The sequence below is a fragment of the Halyomorpha halys genome, unplaced genomic scaffold (assembly GCF_000696795.3).
Source record: "Halyomorpha halys isolate HHAL.00 unplaced genomic scaffold, Hhal_1.1 Scaffold1660.1, whole genome shotgun sequence".
Classification (NCBI taxonomy): domain Eukaryota; kingdom Metazoa; phylum Arthropoda; class Insecta; order Hemiptera; family Pentatomidae; genus Halyomorpha; species Halyomorpha halys.
In genome coordinates this window covers 61,417-84,029 of record NW_027108868.1, presented here as the reverse complement: position 1 = coordinate 84,029, position 22,613 = coordinate 61,417, and the positions used below count along the sequence as shown (strand labels likewise).

Sequence of the window (22,613 nt, the reverse complement as noted above, 5' to 3'; positions counted from 1 at the left end):
AATAATATCTAATGAGTTGTAGTGAACCTAGAATATTAACAACAATATTTTTTAACAGTAAAAAATAAAACAAACAATTATTTAAACAAAGCTGTGAATCTTATCTTGTTTTTTTGATCTGTACAGGTTTTCTTGGATCTCTATTAACATTGACTTAATGTTTATTTTTCACATTCAAAAACACAAAGACAAACTCAAACCATCATTTTAGTTCAAAAACAATCTATTCGTGCAATACTGTAGAACCCATTATTTTCCTTTAGTTCTTCTCTTTTTAATTTTGATACTCTGATTTAGTTCACAAAAATAGTTATTTTACTTTTAAAATCTTCAGTCATAAATAAATGTATTACTTGTTGTCAATGCCCAACTACCAAAAGGAATAGAATAGACTTTTTTCTGTACTATCATCTCAATTAATATATTAACTCTTTAGCATGGTTTCAAATTTATTTGCACAGTGCAATCTCAGTAAACTGAACAGAGAGAGAGAGACTTTTTGTCTTATTGAAAACCCCATATTACAGACAGCATTCAGGAAAACTGTATGCAATAAAATATTAAAACTTAATACATACAGAAAACTGGATACATACATTTATACTTACTTGAAAGCATAATAATTTGTTTAAAAATAACTTTTTTTTCCACTGAATTAAGTTATTTTTATTTATATTGTCTTTTTCAGGTACTTTCTCACAGCTCCTTCCCTTAGACATTGGTGGGGAAAAATTTGTTCCCATTTGATTAATTCCTTCTGCATTGTTTCTATTTCTGTAATTATACTTACAATGTTTTTATTGGCTTAAAACATGAATTCGATCTTTTATTCAAAGTGGTGATTTTGCTGATGGTGTATATTCTCTGCATTTTTTCTTCAAGGATGCAGGTTTTCATTCATCCATCCTTCTCTTCTATTATTATTATTTATATTTTACAAATCTGGATCATCTGATTGTCTTCCACTATTTTTAATTCTATTTAATTACTAAATATTCAATTTATTTCATAGCTTAACAGAATTATTATTATTACTTTCCCATGAGTTAGAAATCATAGCGCTGAAAGTTTATTTTTATTGTTAACAAATTGTTTAAAAGAAGAAATTATTGGTGGGTACTTCATTTAAAAGAAAAAGAAACAACTATTCAAATACTTTGTCCAGATAAGAATATATTGTAAATAAATGCTTATTTTAAATATATGTGGGCTTACAATCATATTCTACATAATACTTGGTTCTGTTAAGAATAATAAAAATATTATTTTTATGGTGAAAAATTGAAGTGCAACACTGTCTTGAATACTCTGTTGATTTGAATAAAAATAAACTATTATCATTAAATATTATTTACCTAAATACCAAATGATTGTGATTAATGCAAAGGCATTTTGTTGAATGTCATGGCTAAGTTAATGATATAAAAACAACCTCAGCAACTTTCACTTTAGCAAACCAAGAGATAAGATAATACAGCTTTGCTGTGATAGTTGCACATGTAACCAAAAAATATTTTATTTTTTATTTTTATGTCACAGATTGTACTGGGATTACATTGTGAAAACATTACCAGCTGTAAAAGGATTGAAGCAGAGAAAGTAACTCCAGTTCACTGCACAAAGATGGGTATACATCCAATCCAAAAAATATACTTTTTCAGATGTCCACTATCAAACCAAAACAGTTTTATGATAAAGAAAGTAACTGTGGAGTTCCCCAGGGGTCTCTGTTATCTCCAATTCTTTTCTCAGTACATACCGCTGAAACTGTTGGAACCAAGTACGACAAGGCTACTGTAGCGGCTTATGCCAACGATATAGTAATATACAGTAGTTTAGTGAATGCAATGACAGCTCTATGGCAGGCGGAGAAGGCTTGTTCGGAAATAAACAAGAAATTAAAAGGGCTGAATATTACAGTTAATCCCAAGAAAACCGACTGTATTATTTTCTCCTTTGAGAAGAACAAGCGTCTTCTTTCTAAAGCCTATAAGGTGGCAAGGTACGAGAATATATCAGCAAGCAGCCTAGTATATCTAGGTGTCACCCTCGACAGACACCTGACACAAGCTTGCCACTGTAATAAGAAGATCAAGCTGGTCAGGACCGAGTCTTACAGGCTTGTGCTGAGGCCAGTCCTGCTCTACGGAGCACCTATGCTGACTAACATAGCACCTTCAATGGCCATATATTATATTGAGACGTACAGTGAGACACTTCACTTCAAAGAGCAAAGACCATATACGTAAAACATTTGAACTACTGACTGTGACAGAATTTATATCAAGGAGACACATCAACTTTTTTGACAGCCTTCAGTACTGTACTAACCCATTATTTAGGACTCTGCAACCAAGAGGACAGCCACAAAGGTGGCAGACACACACAAACAGACTCAGACTCGACTGAGTACAAGTAACTAAATTATTTGAATAAACATACCTGGTGAGCCCCATCACCAACAGACTGACACAACATACAGACTAACTCTTCTCAAATAATCAAATATTCTCAGTCCCCTCTTAAAATGCATTACCAGAATGCAGGAATAGAGGTTACCCCGTTTTCATCATGACTTCATCCTCATGCACCTATGGGGCTTAGAAGAAAAAAAAAAAGTTTCTATCCTATTTTCATCATGACTTCAACCCCACACATCCATGGGGCTCAGAAGAAAAAGAAAACAGTGTCTAACAATCTGATTTGTTGTGACCATTTTTTTTTCCATAAAGGTGTGTATCCATCTTTTTCAGTTGTATGCATTTATTGTGGTTAGGTCTTACATTAATCTGTTTGGCTATTCTTCATGAAATCGTATGAATTTGTTATTAACTGCATGAAAAGTTTCATTTTGATGTTTCGGAATACTTGTGCAATGTTTAAACAATTTTGAATAGAAAAATAAAGTTTTTCTAGGAACCCAGGTACATATATACAAAAGTAAAAATGATTTACTTAATATGAATACAAATACATACAAATTATTTATATTATTATCAAAATAAATACATACTAATTATTTACATTAATATAAATACAAGTAAATACATAAATATGATACAAATGGCAAACATAAATTGAACTTTGAAATATATTGATGGAATATAATACATAATTAGAGATAATAAATGTAATAATATAAATACTAAACAATATATAGATAAAAATAAAACAAAAACAAAAATAAAAGTTTTAATTCCTTATAAATATATAATTAAAACAATTTATAGAAACAAGGGCTAAATGTGATGTGAATCAGACATTGTTTGATTTATTTGAATTTTTTTTTATTTTGAAGTTTATTTTTTAATTGAGGTAAACTTAAGTGATCGAAATAAATATCATTTGGTAACGAGTTGGCATTTTACATTATTCTTTATTCTATTTATTTATTATTCTTTATTTATTTGTACATCATTCTTGGTACACTGGAAAACTTACTGTTATTTCCTCTGTGACAAATCATAGCAAAAGTCAAGTGTTGACTGGTTTGATGAGGAGGTACATGAAAGTCGAAACATTCGAAAAGGTCAGGAAAATCAACAATATTATAAGTTATAATAAATAATTACAATATAATAAATAAATATAATATAAAAGTTTATAAACAAAAATTATATCAGAATTTAATTTTTGGGTAGAAAGTTTATCCAGACCAGTTATTAAGTAAAGAGTCATATAGTGTAGTGATTCACTAAAGACACATGTTTCCCAAAACAAAAGAAGATGTTGGAAACATATTTGTACAGTTTTCAATGCATCAATTAATCAGTTTTTTTTTTTTTATGGATTCCAAACAACAGAGCAATATTCTGAAATTGGACAGACCATTGACAGATAAAGTTGTAGAAGATTTGGTTTGTGTTTCTTGTTTTTTTACTTGTTATAGCCCTAGCAGCTTTGGAGCAGTCAACAGGATGAACTCAGTTGAATAAGTGTTGAATCTTTATCCAATTGTGTCTTATCTTTATTCTTACCCAAGTCTGTGGATGGCTCACACGCAGGGAGAATCTGATTCACACATACAATCATACAAGTCGTCGTGTAGGTGATAGTGAGTCAGCAGTAGGGGTTGGATCTGCCACATCCCTTCAGCTGATTTGTCTAGGATTGGTGATTGGCAATTGCTGAGGCGCGTCGAATGTAGCATGACGAGTAGTGCGGTAGTTACTTCCTCCTGATGTAATGCTGCTTCCCTGGGATTGAGGAATATCCTGTGGTTCAGGCACATCAATTGAAACCAGTTGATTAATGTGACGTTTTAAGGTTCGCCCAGAGTCAAGTTTGATTAAGAGCCCAAGCACTGGCTGACTGTTCCAAAACACCAGGTATCCCTATTGTTCTGATAAAGGCGAGCCTGAACCCTGGCTCCCTTTTTCAGAGATCAGCTACAATCAGGAGAACTGGTCAACTTCTGCTGTGTGGTTGAAAAAATAAGGTCGAGTTTAGTCTTCATTTCCCTTTTCAGCTATAACTCTGCCGGTGAGAACCCACATGAAAGGGTTCTGTAGCAAGCTCTGTAGCAAAAAAGGATTCTTTGCACTTTCTCAGACATAGTTTCTGGCTCGCTTGCTGTGGCTTTCAACCTTCTCTTCGGTGTTTGGACACTCCGCTCTGCTAGTCCATTGGTTACTGGGTGTCCAGGAGCGATGAGGCGTTGTGATATCCCTCGATCTTTACAATACTGTTTGAAAACACTACACATGAAAATAGAAGCGTTGTCTGACACAATATAGTTAGGGAATCCATGATTGGAGAATATATATCGTCCAACAAATTTATGGTCACTTGAGTAGTCGGAGCGTCTCGAACCACACGAACTTCCAGCCATTTGGACTTTCCGTCAATGCACAGGAAAAAGTAAAAACCATTCATTGGCCCAGCGTAATCTACCATGAGTGTACTGTGACTTTTGGTGGAACTTTGTTAACGTCACTGGAGTTAGACAAAGATCCCAGTGTGAGAGTCAGGGGTGAGCTTATGCTACTCATTTGTTTACTTTGAATTCGCAAAGCTTCCAATGCCAATGCTTTTGTAAAAATGTCATCAAACTATGAACTGTTAGCTTGTAATAGTAATTCACAAATCCAATTGACACGGATTCCTTGCAAATTACCAGCACACATTTGAAAAGGGGTAAAGTTCTACTTGGATGCAGATTTGTTACCTTTAGAACCTCTCAACAACATCCTTAAATTTGAAATTAAGTTCTTGGTTCTCACATTTTTATAAATAATTTTAGTGAGTGGTACAAATTCTTCCAATATAAGTGTAAACTTTATTATACTTTTAGATTTAAAGACAAATAATAAAAGACAAATATATCAACACAGCTTAAACAAGCAGCCTTTTCTTTTATATATACTCTAAGGGAGCTCATATATAATTTTTTTTTATTTTAAAAAAGAAATCTAAAATCTGATGCCAAGTAACCCATTTTGATGATATTTTATTCTCTTTCATTGTCCTAAGAATACATCATAATACCTTTCTTCCAAAGCAATCAACATTTATTGCTCTTGACTTACTGCTATTCAATGTTTCATGCAAGTTGCTATTGAAACCATTAGAGATTTTTATACTTCCACTTTATTATTAGCCTTTTTAGTCTGCTTCTGACAAACTTAACTAGGAAAAGCAGCCAATAATTTGTTTCTTTTTAATTGTTTCCGTAATTATAGATCATTATTATTATTCTGGGTACTGCAGGGGTGAAGCAATTCATAATTATAATTTTCTGCTAATAAGGGTTAACAGAAATTTTAATTTGTTTTGAATATAATTTTTTATGAGCAGTATTTAATGGACTTCTTTGTTCCAGATTTCCCTAAGACCAAAATAAAAAATGTTTGGCCATAGGTATATGAGTCTCTGTTTCTATTATTTCTTGAACCAACTTCGTACCCTCTTTTTGTATTGTAGGGTTTTGCTTCCCGATGGCTGTTTATCAGATTTGGCTTAAACAATCTTGATGAAGTTGACCTAAATTCTTTTTCTTAAAGTCTTTCAACTTTTTATGTATACAGTAAATTCCCAAGAAAAACAGGAAATAAAGTTATGACCAAATTTAAATTTATATATAATGAGGTGTAGATAGTTGACCATAGATTAATAAGTGGAGAAGATGGTCAGGGGTTGCGGTCAGCAAAAAAACACAAATAAACAAAAAATTATTTATTCGTGCCATCGTTTTGACAGAACAGTTTAGCCAGAAACTCTTCCAAAAGCGCTATGATGAAGGTCTGGAACTCAGGTTGAAACATCAGCACAAATAAATAATTTTTTGTTTATTCGTGTTTTTTGCTGACTGCATATGATTATATTGGTGTCCTTGATTATATTGGTGTCAATATGTTAGATGAATGAGGCACCCAGTCCTCAAGCATAGTATCTAATATTTATTTTGAACTGAAGTTTTTGGCTTTTCAGAATTCTTTAGGGCTGATTTCATTGATTTTTAAAGAGTTTTTAGGAAATTTGTATTTTTTAAAGAATAATGTGTGTATTAATTTACAGTTAGTGACTCCTGGTTTAAGTTAAACATTGTTATTAACAAATATTTATGCATTCTGAGAGTTTTCATATTTTCAGTTGTTATTTTTTACATCTCAGAGTCCCAAATCATAAAAGAGAATCATTGATAATGATTTTCTTTAATTTTTTCTCACAGATGAATTCTGTTTCACTGTCATTTCTTGATTCTCATTAAACCTTCTTTTTTTTAGGAGAAGTGATCGGGGGTGCGGTTAGCAAAAAATACACAATTAAAAAAAATTATTTATTTGTGCCAACGTCTTGACTTGAATTTCAGGCCTTCATCAGAGATGATCTGGCAGATTTTCTGTCTAGAGTGACCGCACCCCCTGACCATCTTCTCCTCATATTAATCTAAGGTAAACTATAACACCTCATTAAATTTTTTTTTTATTTCAGGAGAGTGGGAATGAAATTAAATAACAGTTATGATACAATTTTAACGTTTATATTGTTGTTGGAAATCTACTTCTAATTAACAGTCAATTTTACATAATTAATACTTTTCTGGTACTTTTATTTTGAGAACCAACAAATTTACATATCTTGGTAACATTTTATTTGACCTAACTAAATTTATGATATTGGTTCAGTTAATGGCCAATTTTATTTAGTTTGGTCTTATTTTTCTAAAATAAAAAGAAAATAAATAAATAAAATTTATTTTTAAAAATGTAAAGCAAGAATCTTATCATATCACATGATAAAAATAAGTTTTCATTCACATACTTTATTTCCTCTTTCAGTTTTTGTTCTTAGAATAAAGTATTTGAATTACCATTGAAGAGTCAATTAATTATTACATTATACTACATTTGCAATGATGAATAAAATTTAAATGTTTCAATCTCTTATAAGATCCAGTAATACTGTATTTCATTTTTTCTTTTATATGAATTTGTCCATATCACTTATCTGTTTTGTATTGTTTTGAAAAAATTTATTTGTAAATTAATGCTAGAAACTGAAGTGAATCACTGTTTTTTTTTAGAGAAATGTGGTGGTGAATTGATTTACTTATGGTAATAAGGAGCTACAGTGACAGCAGCTGGAATACCAGTGTGTACAGCAGTATGTACAGCAGGAACAGCAGTGTGTACAGCAGCAGGAACTGCAGCAAGCTCGACATGCGCTGTCTTTACAACGGCAGGCTGATGAACTGCAACCCTTTCTAATTTAGTGAAAGGTTCCACTACATCTACCTCCTGTACTGTCTGAATAGGACGGTTTACTACAATCCTCCTTGTGTTCACCCTCTCATCAGCAGGCTCAGCACCTGGGGGAGCTGGGGTGGCTGAAATGACACGACCACGTATTGGCTCTGAGGCAGATCTCACTTCTGTCACAGGTCCTCGAGCTGTAAGAAGTTCGATGAGACGGGCCTGATTGGCTTGGCTTTGTTCAGGCGAGAGATGCCTTGCAGAAGGAATTAATTGATTGGAGCCATAAGAGTTAACTTCTACATCGCTTTCTAACAGAGGTTGGGAGGTTGGTCCTTGCCTTAGGGATGCTGAAGTTCTTGAACTGGATGCTTGAAACTGATTTCTGGCAAAAGAAAATTCAGCCTGTTGCTGGCGGGATGATGCATACTCAGGTCTGAGTGTTGATTGTGGAGGCAATTCACTTCTCTGTTGTGGAAGAGGCAGAGGTTCTGGCTGCAAATACTGTGATGCTCGACTCCTTGAAAAAGAAGGCAGACCTTCGGAATTTGATTGTTCAAATACCTGTTCCCTTGAAAATTGGGGAAGAGGTGCTTCAGCTCTGGGGAATGCTGGTAATTGAGATCTGAATAAAGGAGATGGTGTACTTCCCGGGGTTGAAGAGATTGATTCACTTCGGGCTGAAAACTCAGGATTCTCAACAGAAACGGAATCAGAATCATCAAATTGCTGTTGAGAAAAATCTTGTTGTGGTAAGCTTGGCTGAGGAATTGGTTGTTGTGGGATTTGCTGAACAGATTCAGATTGCTCAGAAATTTGTTGTACAGACTCGATTTGCTGAACTTGTTCTGGTTGCTGAGGATACTGTTGGATTTCATGACTCTGTTCAATAACTTGAGGATGATGATGAATGGAAGAAACAGCAACTGGTGCTGCTGGGAGAACAGCTGGTGTGAAGTGGGTAGCCAGGTGAGCTGAACTATAAGAGCGAAGGGCAACTGGTGGTGCAGCTGGAGTTATCTGAAAATAAAAATACATAAAATTACTCTCTAAGCTATTATGCTATTGAACTGATATTATGTAAAAGTGATTGATTTATTTAATCAGAGTTATAGGGTCCTAATAGTAGGTTTTTTTATCAGTTTTTTTTTTGTAAGAATATCAATTCAAGTTAGTGAAGTTATCAGGTGCACACCTTGGTTGCTCCACGCTGATCAGCGCCAACAGGTGTCTCAAGTTCCACAACTGCAGAGCCTGCTGGTCGTACTACAACGCGTTCTTCAACATCATAAAACTGTTTTTCAATTGCAGGACGGCGAATCTCAAAGCGCCTGGTAGCTAACTTGGGCTGCGCTACATCTACAACATTCTGTACAACAGCAGGTTGAGCAGATACTTTAGTAACAGGAACAACTGCAGCAGCTGGAGCAGTAGCTATTGAGTAAGTGGCTGCTGGAGCAGAAGCATAGGTTGCTACAGGGGCTGCAGCATAGGCAGTGACTGGGGTATGGGCAGCATAAGTTGCAACTGGAGCATGAGCAGCGTATGCTGCCACTGGAGCATGAGCCGCATATGCTGTAACTGGAGCATGGGCTGCATATGCTGTCACTGGAGCATGAGCTGCATATGCTGACACTGGAGCATGGGCTGCATATGCTGTTACTGGAGCAGCAGCATAAACTGGAGCGGATGCAGAATAACCAGAAACTGCACTCAATGAAGATGATCCATAGCTTCCATAAGCGAGAGCGCTCCTACAGTAACAATATGAAAACCTCAAGTATACAAACAAGATTTTGGTAGCTCAACTATGTAATAATTAGATGTATATTATGTAAGAATATTTTCTTTCTCTTAATAAATCTCTCCCATTTTTAAGCTAGATTTCTTCAATTTCTATACTACTACTACTGCTGCTACTACTAAGATTTATATAAATAATGCCTATTTATTTATTCAAAGGTATACAAAACTTCCGAGTAGTTATATTTTATTTTATTTTTCCTTTAAGCTTCAGATTTTCTTTTGATTAACTGCTGACATGAGTAGGTATCTATCTATATTTATTTCCCTATTGCTATATAAATTTTAGTTACATAATTTCAATTGTATTATTAATATCAATAATAATATTATTAAAACCAACAAAAAGTAATGTAATGGTAATACTGCTTAATAAAAGCTGCTTCTTTATCTATCTTTATACTGTTAAAATATAAAAACTCAATACAACACTCTATTTTCTTTTATTGACCCAGACTGTGTCTTTTAATAATCATTAGTTATTTTATCTGCAATGCCTATATTCACCTGGCTAGTGGGCCATAAGCTGTGGAGTAGGAACTATAAGAGAATTCTCCTGCACTGGCGAGTGCTGATCCAAGCAGAGACACTAGTAGGAAAAGCTTCATCCTTAAAAAAAAGATATTAATTTTTATTTGCAAATAAAGCCGTGAAATATTTGTTACCTAAATTAACACTGTTAGATGAGTGATAGTAGTAAAATAGGATGTTTATGAAATTTTGTAACTGTACAAAAATACTTTTTATTGAATGTTGTATTATATTGGCAATACCTATCAAAGAAATTTTTGCAAAACATATAACTATACAGTGAGTGTAAAATAAGTATAATATTTTATAGTAAAAATCTATTTATTCAGGTATTCCCTGAAGAACTATGCCACCATTCTCAATCATAATACATAATATTCATCCTTAATGCCCATTCATTGTTTGTTGTCTTCAGCAGACTGAAACTCTTCAGGATACGTTTAAGTTACTTCAGATATAATAAGATACTATTACTAAATTAAAATATATTTTGTAAATTATAAGCTGTTCTGATGTGATAGAGTATGATTTAATGTTGATTGTCTGGAATTTCTACATCAACAGCTTTAGCTATTTGAAAATTGTTAGTGACATAAAATCATTTAAACAACTTAGATTTTCATTAGCTCATTTACTCTTCATCTTGCTCCACCTGGATGTCCTTCCATTATTTACTTTTGAAATCTTATTTTTTTATTTTTATGATCCACATGACTATCTTATTCTATCTAAGTCCTTAAATTCTCCTCCCTCCCTCCCCTCCCCCCAATGTGATAATAATTCCCATCTTTGACTGGGCTGCATATTCTTTAAATCTTTCTCCCATTCACTCAGCAATTTGTTTCGCTGCTTGGAAAGGGTCCGTACTTCACAAACATACATTATAAATGGATAATGAACCTTCTTATGTACCTTCGTTTTGAGATTATACCTATTGGAATAATATAGCTAACCAAATATACTAGGGTGGGCCAAGAAAGTGGCTATGGATGGCAGGTCTCCCCTCTCCACCCAAGTTACCTATCTGTATTTAAAAAACAATATTTAATCTTAATTAAAATTTAATATTAATTATTTTTATTATTTTTAAGGCATCTGTCCGGAAATATATTAAGTTTTCGGTTTTACATTTTAATTCTTAATATTTCTTTTTTAAATATTCTCGGGAGGGAATAAACTCGGTTTATAAATGTATAATTATATTATCTTTAATATCAACTAGGTCTTATCCTCATTGAAAAAGTTTGATAGGGCTTAAATGCCTAATTTTCAAAAAGGCTTCCTCTGAAGTACCTTTGATTTTGTTTGTTTGAAATAATGAATTATCTCACAATTAATTATAAATAAATAAAGGTAAATATAAACTACGAATGGATTTGATAATGTACTGAAGGAAATACTCCTTAGAGGAATAATATTTTTTCCCCGGTTTGAAAACCCAATTCCGGATACAAGAGTTGTAATATATTCTTATTGTATACCGTTGAAACGCCAATGATTTTATAAATATTTAACATAGAAAGCTTTTCCTTTTCTCTAATCTGATTAACTACCTATATCCATTATCCTGTCACTATTCGTTCATCCATCCATACATTAAACACCAGATCCCATCCGATTGATTTATATATGCTCTCCCATATAACCGCCTTTTTCAGCAAATCATTTGTCATACATCCAACCTCCTTCAAGAAATTCCCTTCCCATCTCCATTCGCCATTCATTCTTCCATTCATTCTTTTCTTTAAACAACACCTATTCCTTCGCTTATTGTATAATACCTCCGCATCATTGTAAACAATATAATTAAGCATATATTGATTAACATCATAAACAGTAGCTAAGCCAAGATCTCAATGTAATTTCATTCTGCCTACTGGAAACTTTTAAATGCTTGCCAGACAAAAATCATAATGTTTGATCCATGCATTTATTCTTAGGGAACATATATATGTTCCAGAATAAAATTATTTTCTCATTCCTTTCATTCATTCATTAATATTTTCATATCACAATAATTTTTTTTTACTTAATCTATATTAGATCCTTTCAGTTGACAAGATGGCTAACTCCATTAAACCATTCTTAGTATTTTCAATGTTGAATCTATAACTTAGCGTTGAATAAATGGTCAAGAGCATAATGTAAAGTTTAGTAAACTTTTCAAGTAGGGTGGTAAGTGAAAGATGTGTGATACGCCCACAATACCGTATTTCTTTATTTTATTATTTGGACCTACGTGAATATTGTAATAGGTAAATTAATATTTTTGTTGCAAAATTAATCTGTTTTTCTACAGCTAACTAAATATACAGAAAGAATATAAATTAAAAAAAGTATTTGCTTGCTACTACGACTGCATTATACTAATTAGACAATATTACAAAATGTTAATCAGTTAGAATTTGATCTTTTTTCGCAATCACGTTTTGAATATTTGATGCCACGATCATTCGGATCTGATACCAACTCAACTCTGTTGGCGGGCTAATAATGGTCTTTGGTTTATCATGTTGCATTTAGCCTGTCAATTGGAAGTTTCGGTTACTTCGTCACTACTGAACGATAAATGGAGGTCAGGAACGTACGTAACTGGCGGACAAAGGCTGTAGAAGAAGTTGATGGCTTTACATTTGTCCGACGAGGTCAAATATTCGGGCGGGGCAGTTGTGTTGCAACGTCTCTAAATATAACATATCTTCTTTTAGTATCTAAATCTAAATTTAGTATTACTTTAAATGAATTTGCATCTCATATCAATTATAACGATGATTGATATGAGATGTCAATATTTTATATGTCAAATGTTTAACGAGGACATTAATTTAACAGGCTTCCTAAAAAACACGGCTTCTAAGGTATCCCATAAATTTTTATTCGGACTTGAATAAATCGTTTAAGGCGTCTGTATTGTGATAATTTTTTTTTTAATGGTATAAAGATATTGTCCAAACTTTCGTGGTATTATAGCTCAAGCGATTCTTCTATTAGTTACGAAAAACTTTCCTTACCTTCCAAATGTATATTAATTTAAGGAAAAAGAAATTTAAGTCAAGAAATTGGTTGGGCATGCGGTCAAGAAAGAAAACTTATTAATGTGTGCCGACGTTTCAGCCTAATTTGAAAACCTTCATAGGTCTAAGGAAAACAAAATATAATCCTACGAAAAATGCGTATCAAAACTTATATCCTTAATTACTTCTAAAATCGGCAATATCTTATATTTAAACATAAAAAATAAATAAATTATAAAATATTATGATGTACGGTCTTGCAGCAAACAATTTTCCTAGCTTCATATTTCAGAGCTAAACTACATTCAACGACGACCCATGAAAAGATTAAAATAAAATAAGAAGGTTGCAGAAAAAAAGTAAGATGAAATATGTCACAATTTATTCAGATATTTTATTAAAATTCATTATTTTCCGTTTATAAATTTAATAAATTTTATTTAAGTTCCGTTTATAAAATAAATATTTCTTCATTAAGTTTATTCAAGTTTTTTAAACTTCTGAAATTGTGCAGTTCATTCAAAAATTATTTTTTAAAAAAAGCATTTGTGTCATTTATTATGTAAATTGAAGCTGATTAAACTAAATTGTAAAGAATAATGAACGTAGTATGCACGTATGTAAAAACATCTGCCAAATACATTGGTCACTACAGCTTCCACACATTTCTTTCTTTTTTTTTTTCGTTGCTCCTTATTTTATTTTCAGATAAATTTATTTCCTGGAAATTCTACTTTTTCTCCAAGTTGACATTTCTAATGGCTTCTTAATTACCTGTAGCTCAAGGTTAATGATTCACCGTTCCATATTGAAAGCTACGGAATGAGATTACTTTTCCTCTAACTTTGCACTTAATTTCGGACCAGCTATCAACATACAGACCTATATGTTTACAAATATACAGAACTATATGTTTACTATACGTACATTACAATACGTTAGCGCAGGCGTAATTGAAAGTGGTGGTTGAAATTAAATAAAATTTATATGTGATCATGTTCATTGTATACAATTTTCTAAAAACTTTTTCAAATTCGGATTAACGGTAGTAGGCGTCCTGCTCGTTACTTGCATTTGACCGCAGACAGACCGATAAATATGTTGTCTTATGTCTAAAACGTAAAATAAGAATGGAAAGTTTCTATTTTGAGGAAAACATTTTTTTATTTCTTGGATGATTACAAAGCTTCCCTACCTTCGATATTAAAGAAGCCAAACATTAGATTTTAAATGGAAAATAATATTGTTTTTAATAGATTTCCTACGTTGTCAAATCTGTTATTAATAACTGTTTATTTAATTGCTATATATTATAATCGCTTAAAACCGCATGGAAAAATTGCCAATTTTTCATAAATAAAAAAATCGTTACTTGACATTTTTTTTTTTTGGAAATGTAGAGCTTAACGCCGTGATGCTGGCTAATATTCATGAGTCATAAGTAATTCCTCATAAGATTTTTTTTTTTTTTTTTTTTTTTTTTATTATTTATTTATTGTAATTTACAACTGTACAAAATAATACAACAGGTAAATATGTAGTATGTTTCATATACACTTGAAAATCTTGGGAAGGAACCACCCATTGGTGGTACTTCAAACATTAATTTAAACTAGAAGGTCCCGTGGCCATCTTCTTTTCAGACGCCTCGGAGGATTATCAGGGATTGTTAAGGATGAAAGATTAAGAATTAATGGGTTAGGATTCCTCATAAGATAAATTTCAATTTTCTTCGATGGACAGAATACATATATTTTCAAATATCTGAGCATACCCCATTCCAAACCCAAATCCCTAAAAGGACCCCAATACGTTTAGTCGGAATGACGGTAAAATCAAAGAGAAACGTTCGGATTGATGGTGGGGTGAGGAAAAGGGGAGCTATAACTTGAAAATTTATTGAAACCTGATCATTCAAAATTTGAAGAGGAGAGAAGCTCATATTGTGCGTTTCACTTTATTCTAGCAGAAAATGACCAAAAGAGCTTTCTGTTTATTATGAATGGAAAGGGACATTGAACAAAATTCTTACTGTTTGGTATCTTATATACAACTAAGCCTCAGACAGACTAATGTTATAATATAAGGGCTTCATGATTCAAGTGAGGCAAGTGAGGTCAATCTGGCTTTTCAATGATGTTTCTCACTGACCGTATAGATATCTCTTAGGAGCTGGATATTCTTTTCTTGAGGAAATTTCCCTTAATCCAGATATATTTTCTACAATAATCATTGGTTCGGCATATGTCTTCATAGACAGTATTTTTTTAACATGAGACTGATAAAAAAATAAATATCCTTCTCCCCCTGCGGATTCTCACTTGAAGAATTTATTAATCATATCTTTAGCAAGTCTTGAACCGAACTTGAAAAGTCTGACAAAACGAAAACACGTTTTATAATAAATAAAAAGATATATTCTTTTTTTTTCGCATACTTGGAAAAATATTTTTAAAAACAAGTTTCTGTACCTAATAGAAATACTTATTGTAAAAATAAAAGATGAGGTAGAATGGGTGGAATGTTCTGTGAAAATCTCAATTTGAGAAACTCTGGTTTAAACGATCACATAAACTTTTTATTGACTCGGTTTTCATTTTAAATTTTATGCAGCTCTGGTAGTGTGCAATCCTTTTTAGTTGCACTTTTGTTGTTTAAGTTGCACAGGAGAAACTACCCAATATTTAATATCCATATATTCAAAATGTAATTTTATCTATGACTATAATCATTAAAATTGGTCCACTAAAACAGACTAAATAACGAATTAAAATAAAATAATTTATTAAATATGCGATATTGAAATTTTTAAAGTTCAAACAAATTTCTTTCAAATGCTCCCCACATAACCAATTTACGCGTTTTAAGTACCATTTTCTTGTTGTTATATTCGTCCCTTGCACTTCTACGCACATTGACGATACCATTTTTGGCTTAATTTTTCTTACAGAGGGTCGAGAACATCGATTGCGAATTAGGTACTATTATAGAACAGAGCTGTTTCTGGTTTTCTTTCGTTAACTCCGTAGGTAAATTGCAGTGTTGATAGCAAAAGAGCACTAAAACTTATTTTTGGGCAGTATGATACCAAAGTGAAATTTGATTGATATAACAATATTGGTGAATACATTACTTTTTTTATTTTAGAATTCTGCAAGACTTACCGAATTTTATTTTTCAACACTATTTTATCTATAATTATATTCAAAACGGCTTAAAAATAATTAAAAGTTTTGTCATATAAGAGTTAACACTGAAAATTATAGTTTTTTTTTATTTAATCACTGACGAGTTTAGTCCAGCAATTATGAATTGTCACGAAGTTAACCTTAAAAGTTGAGGGTTTTTTTTATTTCGGAATTTAACCTCACACTACCAGCAGGGTTCAGTGGAGGAAGATCGGAAATGAAGCTATTAAGAGATTAATAGTTTAGACGACTCCATTCTTTAACAAATTATTCTTGTGGATGAAATCTGTCCATCAAGCGACTAATGAAGTGTTAAATTAACTGCCCGCAGGATTATCAATAAATATTCAGAATAATGTAGTGGTAACGATTTGATGAGCTTTGTCCCTTACAATAGATATCGAGTCATCGATAAATTTATAAGATTAATGTTTATTCTAACAGAAAATGACCCCTTTAATATAAAAATTTATTTTGTTTAATACTTGGGAAGTTTATATTAAAAAAAAATACTCATATTTCAATGAATTTTGAGAGCTCTAAACCACGAGCACATAAAACCATGGATTGTGAAAAATTCCAAAAAGGACCGATATTCTTGGGAAAAAAAATATAATAGAAGCTATAAACCGCATAATTATTATGCCCAACATAAATCTTTAATTTGTAAATCCAAAGAAAGGAACCTTATATAACAGATGTACACATAAAAAAAATGCATTTAATTAAGTAGAAGGTCTAAAAGAATAAGGATTTAACTGCTGCTCTCGGCTCAAGGTTGTCATCTTTATTCCAGTATTCAGGAAAAAAGAGTCTCAGTCCTAATTTCGAACAACAGACCTTTTCCTTAATGCTTCTCCTTAATGAAGACTCAATTTCAGTATGTTGCTTTATTTTTAGTTCTTTAAATTAGGTTTCCTCCATTTGAGAAGATAATGGATTGAATTTCATGAACAGGTTTTTTTTAAAATAGATTTTATATTAATGATACATTTTGGAGGAACTTCTTATTTGTATTTGAGTTATTTCAACCCAAAACTTACCAATCTCTAATTGTTTAAAAAGCCAGTTTTAACTTTAAAATTTACTAGGAACTGTCGATGACCGTAACTTGCCAGCTGAACTATTTTATCAACCGTTTACAATGAAATATTCTAATTTGATATATTGTATATATCAAAATATATACTTAAAACATTTTTTTAAAAGTAATTACAACTAATACTTTCAAGAGTTGTATACATGAAAATATTTTCTAATAATATGACTGGTATCAGGAGAATTATGTTTGGAAATGGCTAGTAATTTAGAGACGAAACGTTTACTATTATAAAGTTTTATTTTAAAATTATGGTGGTTATAAGATTGTCCAATTGGTTTCTCCTCAATCATTTTAATATATATCATAACATAATCATAATTATAAATTTTGTATTAATTTAGCCCTGATAGATAAAATGCCAGAAAATGACGTAATTACCCGGGATGACACATGTATTTTTTTTAATAATTTGTATGAGAGGAGTAAATATAGGGCTACTAAAAAATTTATAGTTCATTTACACGCCAAAACTCCGCTCTTTACTATTCTAGACTATATCTTAGATATATCTACCTATAACTAGAACTTTCTTCGAAAATAGTTGAGTAGTTACAATAGAACAAGGATTATTAAGATACAGCAAGTACATTAAAACATATTTTAAATCACTTTTCAGAACTCAAATAACCCTAAACGGGTAAATTAAATGTAGAAAAATAAAACGACATACTACAAATATTCTTCAATCTGAGTTATGTGGTAAAATGACGAATAATGTGTGGCTAACCAATACTATATTAAATCATCCTATATTCGGAAGCTCTAATAATGATTTTAATTGTATATAGTTATTATTGTGTTCCAGATAAAGTATTTTGTTTTTGAATTGGTTGATTTATTTTAATTTTTCTTATACAAGTTGTTTATTTATTTTGATATATATATTATATACTTGGTATGATTGAATTCGAACATTCGTTAAAATATTTTTTCCTAGAGTGTGGCGAATTTTATTATTCCAAAACAAATAATAATTTTACGACCCAGCTTAGTTTTCACAGGAAAACTATTCTATCCAGGTGAAATATACCGTATATCATGTGGTATTTCGTTTCTAAACTTTCCTTCCGTTAAGCGATGTTTGTTTTGTCCAAACCTCAATCTACCTGATGGTGCTAATGTACTACACCCTTATTTCCTTACGCAGTTTTTCATTAATATCGTTTTGAGCCTAGAAAGTAATTCTACTGGTATTGACATTTCTTATCACTGTCGAGTTATGTATAAAAGGAAATATTTCTGTATAATGAGTTGAATATAGACCGGAAAAAATCCAGATCCCTATTTTTAGTATCCCAGATAATGAATGATATTGTTGTGGTTATTAATTCTACTTTATTTGATATCGTATTTTTAAATATTTATCTGTATTTTTAGATATCGACATATTTAAAACATAAGAAATAAATATCTATTTGAAAAAATTTCAACGTAGAATTTCTCTTTTATCTTTATTTAACTACTTTTATTTGTTTTTATTTGTTGTTATTTTTTATTGTTTTGTTGTTAATTTTAAAAATATATATATATTTTTATCAAAATAATTAAAGTTTAGTTCATTAACAAAAAGTTTAATTCATAAACCCCATTTAATTATTATAAAAACTAATGGTTTATTGTAAAACAACAATTTAAATCGAAAAAAAACGAAAAAATTTATTTTTTTATTTATGATTAATTTTTTTTCGCTGGGATTTTTACCATTTTTACTTATCCCATATTCTGATGTTTTTTTCAGTTTTGAGTCTGACTTGAAGCCACATCAGGAAGGCTTGAGGTCCAAGTCTAAGCTAGTTCTATTATTAAGGAAATAAGTTGCTACAGTATGTGTTATGTGGTTCTTTGTGTATCTTCATAATCGAATGGATATTATGTGATAAAGTTGAATTAAAATGAAATGAAATAGTACTACTAAATAAATAACAACCACAACACTGACCATCACAATATTATTTACCAGAAATTAAAATTGATGAGAAAATAAAACAACCCACTAACAAACGTAAAATTGGTGTGTCATTCTCTTCATAAAAAAATAGATATTTAATTAATTACTGAACATATTAATCTCAAATGCTTTTAAATGGTTATATATGCTTTTGAAAGACCAGTTTTAACAGAAAAAACTATTATCTTTTACTAAAAACTTTATATAATTTCCCCTAAATTTTAGCTTAAGATTTGACTTACACTACTTTAGGAACGGCTCCAATAAGAATCATGCCAACTTAAAAATGATCTACTTATTGAATAAAATTTTCTAAAAAATCATAATAAAATTATTTTAAAAAATAATAAGGTTTTTTAGACAAATTATGCTGATTGTTACAAAACATTAGACCATTGTTATTTCTTATCTGCTCTTAATCCATTGGGATGTAAGCAGGGGTAAGAAAAGCCATAAGAATCTATTTTATCATTTTTTTAAAAAATTAAATTTGTTCACCGAGTCTATTACATATTACTAAAATATCTAAACAAATTTCTTTTTTTTTAATTACTTTCTTTTGATTGCCAGCGCTGCATTCATTGTAATCTGATAAATAAATATGAGATTTGTTCTATCCCTGCTGACATTTGATACCGTTATTGTGTTATGTAAGCCAAATACACAAATACATTATAGAGAGAAGCCGGTTACCTGTAAGTTGAATGAAGGCCGTACCACTGAGTACCCCAAAGCCGGCCCTAGGTGGTTTTATACCCTCCAGCCCTGCCTCCAGGAGTGGGGTGCCTTTGTCTTCTTCGTTCTTCGGCTCAATCTTGCTCTGGAGGGGCTCCTGGGAGGATCATCTTCACCATTGTGTCATGGTAAACAAATAGAATATATTGTATATGATTTTTTATATATCATGTCATTATGATGATAAAAATCGAATTATCCTCAGTAGTGTAAGGGAACTTTGAATGGTAAAATTCTTTTTTTGGAAGCTTAATCATTGAGCATATGTAATTAATTGTAGGAAGATGGTCTAATTGGACGGCAAAAATGATATAAAATTAGCAGAAAAACCTAAAATAAAAAAAAAAGTTACCATTTTCCAATAAAAAGTTATTCTCCTATTTTTTAAAAATTCTTGACCGCCAACCGTGAAGGAAAATGGTCTTTCTTCAGTACAATTCTAATAGAATTGAACGAAAACAAAAATTTAATAACTTATTCGATATCTAAATTTTTAAGAGCTTCAAAAAGATCGCTAGATTTATACAGTACCTATTATATATTTTTATAAGATGTCTCGTTTCCAAATTACACACAAAACAATTAAAGCCTGGTAATAAATTTATGTATTATAATAAAAAATATGTCATAAAATTGGAGAACTAGTTTCTTAAATTTGTGTTGTAGTGAGTGAAGCAAATAATTTATTTTATTAATCTTTATTATTGCTGAAAATATGATCTAGAATTTTCACATCAAAATTATAACGTAATTTATTCACTCAAAAAGTGAATAACATTTTATTAAAAAAAAAAAATCAAATACCTGATGATTTATAATCAAGTAGCAAAAAAATAAATTTTAAATCTAATTATTTATTCTAAAGTTTTTATCTGAATAAAAATAAATTTTCCTAGGACCATAGAGAAGAAAATCATTGAAATCATTATATTCTTTTGCCATTGTTTTTTAATTAAAATATACAATATATTAATATACGAAGATTTATTCGCAGCTGAAACTAAATTTACAAGTTCACCCATAAATTAAATTATTATTTATTACTTTAACTTTAATAATTTAATTTTTAATTTTTTTTACATTATTATTTATTTCCTCTAGAGTTTATAGTAACTTTAGACCTATTATCGACATTACGTGTCTACCTCTGTCTATCTTTGAGAGTTGTTTAAGCCTACTGTATTTTCAGGGCTATATTACGAGCCGAAAAAATTGCTACGATGTGAAACGTTATCATTTAATTCTCAATTCCAAAGCACAAAATATGACCTTTTTTAAATTTTGATATTTAAAAATTGGCATACAACGAACACAACATATGCGTAAATACTTATATAGCTTATTTTTTATTATTTATTTATTTAATACCAGATCGGCCTGGTGGGCCTTACATGGTTGATGTATAGTTTATTCGAAACACTTACTCGTAATTTCCACTTAAAGATTCTTAAAACTGGACAACTTTATCTCTATATATATATTTATATTTTTTATAAATAATATTATGAATAAATTCTCTCGATGTATTATAATATTATCAAATATTATATCACCATAATATAAGTTATCGATTGTATTTTGATTATAATCCATTAATACTACTTTGGAGTGAACATGCCATGTATATTACACATATATTATGTGTATATCATATACATATGTTATGTATATTACACTCTTTTAATAAATACCTTCCAGAACCAAACTGATAATTAATAAATCTATTAAGAAGGAGTAGACAGTATCAAAGGCGCGATTATGTTTTAGGATTGCAGGTTATTATACCTACATCCAAACAGGCTGTTACAACGTTAAAATAACCTTTCGTTAATGCTTACAGACCATTTATAAATCTATTATAGAATGTTTCCACATTATAATGGAATAATGGAAAAATTCTTATAAGAATTTTAATTTTTATTCATTCTTAAATACAATATACTTTTTTTTTACACTACTGCTTTGTATCATGACCAGTTGCATGTATATATTAAAAAACACAAGCAGATTTATTTGTTTTATAAAAATATTTTATTGAAATATATTGAAACCCCAAGTTGATATTAAAACAAATGTTATCAAACTTTTAAAATATTCTGAAAAATTATAATTTTCGTGTATCGTGTACGTTGAAACTACGGGTGAATTGAAAAAGTGGCTGGAAAAAGATCTATTGCCCGAAAATGTTCATAGAAATCATCATCTCTCTTATATTGTGGAATTCATTTTCGGTGCTGTGTGCAACAGGATAAGACGTAACAACGATCTCCCTCTCACAACTTACTTTTTACATACTTTAATGTCGAATAAGAATGTTCTTCGCTGCAGTTAATGATTACTAATCATTAAAGAAATATAAGAACAATAAGGTGTTAATAGTACACCGTAGTTTGATATGAGAAGATTGTCGGGGTAAGGTCAGTAATGATATACAAATAAACAAACATTAATTTGTGCTGACATTTTGATCTGAATTTCAGGCCTTCTTCAGGGCTAAAAAACAAAACAAGATAACAAACTTAATTAAGAGAATCATAAATATAATTATAAACAAACATGGAAACATACACATCAATAAATTAATTAAATAGTAGTTGA

General features: G+C 30.8%; 1 protein-coding gene across 1 annotated transcript; it reads right to left on the bottom strand.

Annotated features, from left to right (window-relative positions):
• Positions 1-6,966: 6,966 nt before the first annotated feature.
• On the bottom strand, positions 6,967-20,079 carry LOC106690323 (uncharacterized). The gene is made up of 4 exons (XM_014435725.2): positions 19,974-20,079; positions 10,005-10,106; positions 8,890-9,448; positions 6,967-8,714 (listed from the first exon to the last, which is right to left on the bottom strand). Exons 2-4 carry the CDS (start codon positions 10,103-10,105, stop codon positions 7,548-7,550), a joined length of 1,827 nt encoding a protein of 608 aa, XP_014291211.1. The 5' UTR covers position 10,106; positions 19,974-20,079; the 3' UTR covers positions 6,967-7,547.
• Positions 20,080-22,613: the final 2,534 nt, after the last annotated feature.

Bases quoted from the DNA above. Each gene is read 5' to 3' on its own strand.
- LOC106690323 (XM_014435725.2), bottom strand. From the start codon at position 10,105: ATGAAGCTTTTCCTACTAGTGTCTCTGCTTGGATCAGCACTCGCCAGT. The intron at 9,449-10,004 runs GTGAATATAGGC...TTGTTACTGTAG, and splicing joins GCTTATGGCCCACTAGCCAG to GAGCGCTCTCGCTTATGGAA. The intron at 8,715-8,889 runs GTGTGCACCTGA...TTTTATTTTCAG, and splicing joins ATCAGCGTGGAGCAACCAAG to ATAACTCCAGCTGCACCACC.